The sequence below is a fragment of the Barbus barbus genome (genome assembly GCF_936440315.1).
Source record: "Barbus barbus genome assembly, chromosome: 40".
In the NCBI taxonomy this organism is placed as follows: domain Eukaryota; kingdom Metazoa; phylum Chordata; class Actinopteri; order Cypriniformes; family Cyprinidae; genus Barbus; species Barbus barbus.
Window position 1 is genome coordinate 10,741,196 of NC_136718.1, and position 10,368 is coordinate 10,751,563.

The 10,368-nt window shown below is 37.6% G+C and overlaps 1 protein-coding gene across 2 annotated transcripts; it reads right to left on the reverse strand.

The window, feature by feature from the left end:
• Positions 1-20: 20 nt before the first annotated feature.
• Positions 21-10,240, reverse strand: dnmt3bb.3 (DNA (cytosine-5-)-methyltransferase beta, duplicate b.3). 2 transcript variants are annotated; one of them, XM_079400583.1, is made up of 24 exons: positions 10,197-10,240; positions 9,142-9,223; positions 8,685-8,763; positions 7,070-8,565; positions 6,385-6,532; positions 5,990-6,094; positions 5,772-5,884; positions 5,634-5,687; positions 5,181-5,324; positions 4,974-5,081; positions 4,545-4,686; positions 4,117-4,425; positions 3,981-4,025; positions 3,822-3,901; positions 2,862-2,974; positions 2,382-2,565; positions 2,195-2,279; positions 1,968-2,113; positions 1,755-1,845; positions 1,423-1,571; positions 1,169-1,254; positions 1,017-1,086; positions 790-911; positions 21-690 (listed from the first exon to the last, which is right to left on the reverse strand). In XM_079400583.1, the coding sequence occupies exons 3-24, from the start codon at positions 8,743-8,745 to the stop codon at positions 549-551; spliced, it is 3,993 nt and encodes a 1,330-aa protein (XP_079256709.1). In that variant the 5' UTR covers positions 8,746-8,763; positions 9,142-9,223; positions 10,197-10,240; the 3' UTR covers positions 21-548. The 2 variants fall into 2 exon arrangements, with proteins under 2 accessions (XP_079256709.1, XP_079256710.1); XM_079400584.1 differs by having other exon boundaries at positions 10,141-10,205.
• Between the last annotated feature and the right edge of the window lie 128 nt (positions 10,241-10,368).

Genomic DNA, 10,368 nt, shown 5'->3' on the forward strand with positions numbered 1-10,368 from the left:
CCCAGTAAAGACTCTCAAATACTCTCGAAATAAGCAAATGTTTTATTGAAAATAAAAACAAAAATACTATTAATCCCATGGTGATTGCAATAAACACAATTAACAGCCTTGTAAGTATAACTAGGGCTTCGGAGCAAAAATGCTGCAATGTTTAAACTGTGGAGTTAAAAAAAAAAGTTCCGTGGTGAACGTTATTTTTATTCTCCTACCTAACATTTGATACAAATAGACACTTCACTTATTTTAAATAAGTACTAAACTATCCAGAGAGCTTAAACAAACAAACAAAAAATTTAATTAATAGCTGAATTAATGAAAACTCTTCATTTCAGTCACTGGTCAACATTAATATTTAGTTCTTAAATCAAGACCAATCTAAACAGGATTTGTTATTTTAGCACTTCACAGAGCACTACACACATTTACCAGGTTTCTAAATTTTAGTTAAAACAATGAAAAGTGACAAACTGTTGTGTCCCTGAGGCTTTTTACTCATAAAGAAAACGATTAGAAATGCAGAAATCAACTTCAGTTCATTTCAAGGGGACCTAGTCACAAGCAAAGTAATCCTTCAGAGGTGCTAGAAGATGTCTTATGACTGGGACGCTCCAAGACTTCCCCAATACTCTCTGCCTCTGCATACGCCCCAAATTTTTCACATCTGTGTAATGCTTCGGAAATCCAAATATTCTGACAAAGACAAGTGTGAGAGTCAGAATAAATCAAATACAATTGGGAATGAATTTTGATAAGACATAAAACTGAAATAGCAGAATTAGTAAAAGTTACTTCTCCAGTTCAGTGATCCACAGACTGTCAGCTTCCCCATTCATAATGATGGGGTAATGCCGGTCATCAGTGCCCGGCTTTAGTATGTTAGGCCGAGTGGTGATAGTGCGAACTTTTTCATACTGAAAAATGGTAAATTACATGGCGTCAGCACTCACAATCAAATGTAATGATGTCATTGAAATTATTATGTACTGCATATCTTTGGTTAGAAGCTCATGACAAACCTTTGCAGTGCGGCCAGGGTCCAGACATTCCTGAAGACTCAGTTTATCTTTCTGAGATGCTATGATTGGTCTGGTCAAAACAGAATAAAACAAAATCATAAAATCACATTGATTTAATTTACATGGTTGAGTGCCTTAAGTCAGTAACGCACCTGTTCATGCCAGGTATGTTCCCCCAGAAGTATCTTGCTCTGCGAGCTGGACTCACTTTCACAGCATCAATGAGCACAGGGTTACACTAAAAACAAACCATACACATTTACTACACCATGAGACTAAACATTCATTTAAAATCTGATCCCAAGTTTCAAGAAAGATCTCAGACTTAACATACGAGCTTTTTAATTTATAAGAATTGCTGAGAACCTTTAGCAAACCTCTATCCAACATACTGAAGAAAACTTACTTCCAGAAAGCGGCAAATATCAGCTTTAGCCTTGTTTTCCATTAACACCACATTTTCAAACAGCCAGAAAAACGGCCGTGGGTCATCCTCCTTTGGCTTCAAAATATTCAGAAGCCGATAATACTCGAAAAACAGCCGCCCTGTGCCCTCTGCAGAGAGTAAAGAGGATGTCAGATGCAACAAGTTGTGTTATCTGTTAAGATAGTTAAAAAAAATCCCTACATTTGATGAGTAAACCATGTGTTCATTTTGATTATTCAAATTTTTGCTTATGCAGCTCCATGAAGACAAGGTTTGCATTTTTTGTGCAACATGCATCAGATGTGTCTTACCAAACAAGCCCTTTCTGTTGGGATTGGCCGTGCACAGGTCATTACAAGGACTTCCTCCAATGAGGAGATCAAACGGGCCCCATTTGTCAATCTGAACAAAGACAGAGAATAAACTCAATGAGTGTGTTGAGTCGTCGTCTTTAGATGTGCACAGAGATTTTATTTAATAACAGAAAACAAACAAGAGGATGAAAAAATTATTTGTAACCGTACATGGTTTTTCAAAATGTTCTTAACATCATTCACATGAGTGATTTTTCCGTCATGGTTGACCATAGAAACGGTAACAGACTCTTCATCAACTTCTGAGGCCACATATTTTGCCACTTTGAAGCCAAGATCCCTCAGAACAAGGTATCCTGAAACATAAAAATGTATTTGAATGAGCCAAACTATAAGTGTATATTACACTGCAAGTGGTTGAGTAATTCAAGTTTTACCTGTGGCTATACCATCGAATAAAGAAAGCACTCTGATTGGACGTCGCTGGTTTGCAGGGATTGATGGGTAAACTCGATGGGGCTCCTGAGGAGAACAAATGTCAGTGGTGGAACCAATACAAATACAAATCAGGAAGATCATTCAACATTCGTATAAGATGACTAAATATATGAAACAAACACTAACAAACTCCATAGCGCTGTTGTTGGCAAAGAATTCCTGCACACGGATGCTCCAGTCATGCCTAGGCCTCAAAGCTCCAGAGCTGCTCTCAGGTGCACACAGGTAACATGTCCATGGGTCCACATTTTTCAGCCGGTTAAATGTCCCTTCACCCACTAGGATATCCAGACAGTCCACACAGTAGCAGCTAGAGAATGAGACCAAATTAGATTGGGGTCAAAACTTAGTGTAATTATTTTCACTGTGTATTTCCAATTTTATATTTTTCCCTTGCAAATTGTATTATCGATTGAGTCCAATTTGCAGTTAACCTGCATCACAGCACCATTTAACATGCATAAACGTGATTCAATTTACTTATCTGATTAGGGGCAGAGAAATAGTGCAGCATCTCAAATGTATAACGATTCTTAGTTTTAAAACCTAAAACAAGTCCTTTTTTTATTTTGTAGATTGTTTTGTGATCAACACAAACAAACTCACCGACAACAGCTGCCATGACCGCACAAAATGACCTCCATGCCAGAACAGCAAACGGTGCAGTACGACTGATAGCCATCTTCATCATACCTGTACAGCGTCTCCGTGAAATTAAACTGACAAACAAACAAAGCTTTGTCAGAGATCGAAGAAAAATTAATGGGAGAAACTGTAGAGCTCAGTGGTGGTTTAAGTCCCACTTCACTTGTTTATTGCCTATTTAATGCTGTTCACATCAGAATCAGAATCATACACCATACGCCTGTTTGTTAAAGGTGCTGTATGCATTGCAGTCCAAATTCAAAATATTGGAGACTGTTTTTTTCACCTGGCCCCTCCTCCTCAGACTTGACGCACATGCAGGTTGCCAGATTAACGACACCAACAGGAACGAGCGCACATGATGATGAATGAAATGAAATACGATGTTTTTTCAACTGGCAACCCGGCATGCCAAAATAGAATTGGGTAAACTGGCAGTGGGCGGGTTTCACAAACCATAACACAAACAGACATTCCGGGCCGGAATACATATTTTCAAAGGAGAATAACTGACTGTAGCATTGTTTTTCAGATAAACAAGTATGTTAACTTAATATGCTCGCAGATATTTAAGAAACATGCTATGGTATTTTTATGCTTTAGTAGAGTCAAAATCCTACATACAACACCTTTAACTCTTAATTCATGCATATACGTATTAGTTGGACTAGCTTTTTGAGCTAAAGTAGAGAATTTTATGATTCAGATAGGAGCTGTACTCACACCAAAAAGCTTGCTGAAGGAACTGACTAGCTTTATGCAGAATGCTGGGTATGGTCTTATACAGATGATTTTATACAACTGTTACTAGATGAAAGAGCTAACCCCTTTAAACTATAGCAGGTGTCTGTCAGTAAGAAACTTGATCCTACATTCACTGACTGGATCACTGAAAACAACAACAGTGCAATTTCACTGTACCTTGCATTTTAAGCACAGGCTGCCTTTGAAGAGTGGGTGGATGATGTCAACGAATATACTCCCACATGATAAGCAGAACTCTGAAAGTGAGAAGAAATTAAATTATGAACTTCACTCATTATCAATAGATACTGCAATGTTTATGAAAAAGCTTCTTACTTTCAATGTCTATCTTGTTTTCCAGAAATGTTTGCACCATTTGATCTGTGAAAACATTCAAATAAACACCAGGTTAACTGATGTTTTTTTTTAGTTTACATTACAATGCTTTAATAAATATTAGTGATGCACATACATCTTTTTTGGCTGTTCTGTCTGGACTCAACCTGCATACTTTCGCAGTGAATTAGACGCTTATTCCTGTAAGTATGTTTCTGTTCTCGACAAGTCCTTACAGTCTGCGAGGATCTCCGATTCCATTTTGGATGCATGAATTTTCTGTAAACATGTGTTTTCCCAAGGTTTATCGAACCTTTGTGCAGGTCCAGAGATTCAGGGAGCTTATTCAGCGATACAGTTAAGTTAAATAATTTTTCTCGATGGTCTTTGTAGTTTGGAGAGGAACCAACATTACCATTCACTGATCGTGGCATAAAAGGCTGTTCTAAGGAAGGAAAAAAAATGAAAATAGTAAATACACAACAAATTTGAAGTTTAATACTACAGTCCTTGCACTAAAATAGAGTGTCAAAGAGTGTCTTTCAGTGCTAATCTGTTGCATACCACTGTATTCTGATTGAGGTCGAAGTCCATCTGGACCTGATGGCTTAAAACCTCCAAAGGCCCAGTCCAACATGACTCTAAACAACTCATCCAAAGAGTCCGTCTCAGGAGAAAAAAACATTCTACTGCGTCTGGAAGCCACCTAGACCATAACATGTATAAAACATTTCTTACATGTCTACAAGTGTTTATGTTTGTATTCACATACGTACATGGAAAATTATTAGATCTTAGCAGTTTTAAGAATAGAAATCAAAATTTTTGAAAGGGTAAACAAAAACGTTATATCTGTGAAATTACAGCAAAATGCTGGGACTGCTTCCAAGAACTGGTTTTCCAGACTGTAACACTGTCACACTAAACTGCACCAAGGTAAATGGATCTTAGAGCACTAAAAACATGGTACTAACAAAATACAATTTGCATTACCTGCAGAGAATTGAAGATTGCATCTTTATATGTCGCTACCGTAGCGAAGGAATTCGAACAGAAGCACTTAGCAAAGGAAAAAAAGGGCAGGAGATCATCTACTTGGATCTACAACAGAAAAATATTCATCACATGATCTTTCTTATTGAGTAAATAAAAGCAAAACCCCAAACTCGCACAAAAGACTGTGCATGCTCATATGTGTACCTCTGACAACATCGTGTTCCCAAAGAAAATCACTTTACGCATGGAGCCACAAGGCTTCTCGCTGTCCCAGCTCTGAACCAGTCCAGGCCAAAGACCAAAGCCCTCAATAGGCCCCCAAACCATCTCACCCACTGTGTAATCCCCCTAAAAACACAGAAGTTGTTAGACATAGTCTGAAATCTAATAAAGCAGATTACTATAAAGATGATGGGAGTATTTTTTTGTTAACATACTTTCTTCCATCTCATAATAAAGCTATCATATGACTATGAATCCTCACATAAAACTATCATATGACTTGAGAAGAGCTGGATTACAGCAAATAAGTCAAATGGCCTACACGTTATAATGCATTTATGATGCTCTGGTGATATTTACGGTGCAGAAATCTTTTTACTACAATGCACAAATGTAATTAAAATCTAATTAAAATTTTATAAATGTTGAAGTTACCTGGTATGGAATATTGGTTCTCTCGTTGTTATGCGACATGATTCCTTTTCTTTTCTGGTAGAGAAAAACAGTGTGTTCAATCATGATATCCAGAAACAAAACAACACCCTTCACTGCAAATAACAATTAAATATTTACCTCAGTCCATATGACATCATCATCACTACTGCTGCAATCGTCATCGTCATCACTGCTGCTGTACTTGTCGTCGCCATCATCATTATCATCAATGGACACATTTGGATGATGTTCTGGCAACAAAGACCGAGCAAAGACAGAGTTGATTTGGGTCATGTCCCAGAGTTTCAGAATAGATAAAATCCCACTAGCTGGTATATTTGAGCAAGGCATAAAACCTTGTGTGTCATTTTGACTTTCTGGGTCTGAATCAGAGGAGACTGGCACAGTATCCTCCACTTCCATTGCCACAATATTTTCCACGTCCCATACGTCAATGCCATCTGAGAATCAAACATTTGTTAGAGTGTGATGCAAAGCAGACAGAGATCAGTTCCTCGATAGTATTTTAACAACCTTGTTGTCAAGTTCCAATTATCTAATGTCTTTCAGCTTTAAAGGTCGCTACAATTCCATTTTAGATGCATGAATTTTCTGTAAACGTGTTTTCCTGAGGTTTATCAAACCTTTGTGCAGGTCCAGAGATTCAGGGAGTTTATTCAGAGATACAGTTAAGTTAAACTAACAAGTCTTTCAGCGTTAAAGGTTGCTACAACAACCTGTGTGTCATTACCGCATGTGATACTCCCTTGAGTCTCTGGGCTGAGATGTGATGTAGCACTTTTATATGAGCTGCTGTCTGTGACATCATCCTTAGCCATGTCCTTCTCCAAGTCCTCCATTTTCCTCTCATTGAGATTTGAGTCAGTTTTTGGGAACATCTGAGATGCAGACAGCCACACAAAAATACAAAAACCAAACTTTTAGATATTTATGTAAAGCTTGTTCATTACTATGGGGGTAAGGTGGTCTGGGTGATTGTTGGCATGTTGCTATCCATTTGCTAGGCCACTGCTAGTTAGTTACTTACTGGTCCATGTCAAAATAGCTCAAGCTCACAATATTCTGGTCCACAGATATGGATTTGCATACTCCATAGGTAGGCTTTTTTTGTCCACCCATTTTTGTATGCCAGATAAAATTCTTGCCTCAGAAAAGACCACTAAATGTACTTAAATTAAAGGTTCTGAACAAGTTAATTTTACAAGCATTTAAAGGAAGTCAAGCATAGTGTCTCAAACTAATACGTGTTCTAGGACACTTTACATGTCATCACAGGTTCCTTAATTCAAATAAAACTAAATACATTTTCATAAACTCTTTACATTAAAAGTGGTAGGAGAAATCAACTTTTGTCACACAGATAACTGATAAATTATATATTGGTTTCTCAAGCTCTTTGTACTTTTGTGACTCACCTGTTCAAAAATGATCTCTTTTTTCAATGTTCCGGGCAATGCCAACAAGCTAACAATTAATTTCCCAAAACTTGATGTCCTTCCCATAATTCTCAGCTCAGTCTTCCAGTACTCCTCCATTGACTGGTCATCTGGGTGTGTGTCACCTCCATCAATGAGCTGGTACTCCAAAAACTCATCTGTGAGTAAGCTGACATTCTCAGGCCTTGAGCAAACCCCAAAACAGACACCTAAATCTTGAACTATTTTGCCAGTCACTTCAAGCTTTTTTCCTGGACTTAACACAGATGACACGTTTCTCAGACAGGAATCTGAGAAGGGTAAATGTTTAACAATATTAACAGTCACAGTCGTGTAGAAGGAGATGACAGAACTGTGGAATGTCTCCAAGTAGTCAGTCAACTCTTCAGAGCGTCGCAGGAGAAAATCAGCAGCCTGTTTGCCAACTTTAACCTCTCCACTCGGTAAATGTCCCACTGTTTCCTGTATAAGCGAGGTCTTCCCTCTTCTGAGAAAAAACTCTGCAGCTTTTGGTCTGAGGAAACTCGCTGTGTAGAATCTCACTAATTGAGAAGCATCTTGCAGGAGCTGTGTCACACTGACACCTCGGTCAATATTCTCCTGAAAATCGCAAAGTGGTTGCAAAGCGTGGCTAAGAAATAGGATGTTGAGTCTTATTTTGGGATCACTAAGACAATGACAGATCACTTTTTCATCTGCATCCAGAGATCCAAAGTATTTCTCAATGTCTGACCAAGCTAAAGTCATTTTCTGGATGATTCTCCAGAAGAGAGAGCATTGGGACGTCAGGATATTACCGAAGTTCGAACAATCAACATCTTCAAGCAAAGTTTGTAGAGAAGCTGGGAAAGATGGAAAGTGCTTGTAGATCTCTGTGATGAGATTCACAATCGGGCCAGAAATCTCCATTTTCTCAACACCACTCTGACACACTCGTCCTGCCATATCTGTAAGTCCACATAAAGACACAATCTCAGGTTTCAGCAGCTTCAGACCTGAGAGAAGATCTTCATGATCTGGGAAATTTGAATAAAATACTGCCATGTTCATTAGAGGTATTCTAAACTTCTTCAGCATCTCCACAATGCAGGTACAGATGGCATCAGCAGTCTCTTCCTCTGGATGAAGAACATCAAGCAGTCTGATCTTGTTTTTTCCAATCACTTTGTCAAAAAATCCCAACAAGACCACACTGTCCCCCTTGTCCTCAATCTCCACTCCATGGTATAAATAAAGACAGTATGGAGTCTGACTGCAGAAAGCTGTAATGTCTTCCCAGTATTTCTGGCCTAATACTAGACTATCCTTGCCACTGGCAAAGTTTGATCCAGCATCAGGTGAGCCATACTTTCTGATGAAACACATTGTGGCTGGTTTGCAGGAGAAAGAGTGATCTGATTTCTTTTTAGCATTTTTCATGTTCTGGTTTGGGTACTTTGGCTGTTTGAGCCTTGATGAACGTCTCCTCTTCTTAGCTATAAATAAAATAATGACAAACAGTCATAAAAATGGCAATACGTTTACAAGACCAATGGCCATATTTAATTTTTCAATATGCTTAATCAACAAATATAGACTCAAAGTAAACACCTACGCATTTCAAGCTCTGCGATAACAAACACATCTAATGTTTTCAGGATGTTACCATTCACCATCAATGTCTGCTCCAGTTCCTATAAGAAGAGGTACAAATAAAGGTGTTAAAAAAATTATTATTGATCACTGCATATCATAATTATTCTAAAAACACTGCATTATAAATCAATAATATAAATATAATAATAATAATAAAAAAAAATATATATAATAATAATATAACTCACAATTTCTTAATTATATAAACATATTCAAAGGTGAATCACATCAGACTGAACCTGGGAAAACACACCATGTAGACTTTCATATTTAAGATGAAATGTGTCTTTTTTAATGTTTGGGGAAGATCTTTTAACTTTCATACCCAATTTCACACAAATAATTTGACATCAGTGACAACATGACTGGTATACCCAATTCAAAAAGTGTTTTGATTGGCTGGGAAATACAAATACCTGAGCAGGTGAGCTCCACTTGACTGTATGTCACTGAGCCAATCCAACAGCTCACTGAGATTCACCAACACTTTCCCATAGCCTGCAGAGAAATGGTATGTAATGTTAGTCTGCAAAATATGATCTGGATTCTAAGATGTGTAAAATCTCTCTGAAATCACAAACACATATTTAAGTCCCATACATTTAAGTAGTTATTTAATAAAGACATCGATAAACTAATGTTAGTAGGCCGGTTAAGAGTAATTAACGTACCGTTATCTTTAAATGATAAGTATTCTGATAAATGATTGTTGTGCTTCTCACTACACTGAAACCTATTTTACCCCCTGCTAAATAAAACAATAGAAGCCCAATAGAAACCATCACAGAAATTCCAGTGGTTTCCAGTATAAACCATTAGCTTTTTCCAGTAAACCCATTACAAAATTCCTTTTTGTAGTGTGTTTTGGGCATTTTTCCAATAGGATTTAACATCCCACCAATAGAATCCATCACATACCAGTAGACACCATTATAGTTTCCATTAAAACCAATACAATTCCCATCATAATCATTAAATCTTCTATTGTGTTTTGGGAAGGCTGCTATTGTTTTTTTCAGCAGGGCAGCTAGGCTATAACGTTGGACACCTGGTCATTTCACGCTTTTGAACTTTGACCTTAGATTAATTAGCGCTGTATACACTATTGTCAGTCAGTGTGTAATGTGCGGGAATTATGAAAATGTTAACCACATTAAATCCTGAAAGGAAAAGTAGCAAACCGAAATGATGTTCTTTTTGAACGAGGCCCTCTCGAATGAAGACGCCTTTGCAGACGCCTCTACAATTCAATAGTGACACTTGGAAGATAAGAATATTTTGAGCATTTCCGCAATCCATTTACCGCGAAAACTTAAAACAGAGGAAACGGATGCTGCCGCAAATGAAGCGAAAGCGGCCTTCCAACAGCATCCATTCCTTCACATGGTACATTCATATAAACACTTTACACATACCTCTATCCCATACTTCTCTTCTTAATATTGTAAAATAGCACTAAAGGTCTACTTACACAGTGAGTGGAAGACTTTGCCGTGACTGTCCAGCCAAATACGCTTCTGTCTTTGCGTTTCAAAATAAAAGTCGCTTTGATTCGTTTAATTTGGTACGAGTTAGTAACTCACATAAGGCTTTTTAAATACTAAAAATATCTGAAAACCCTGAATATCTAAATAACTTTAGTA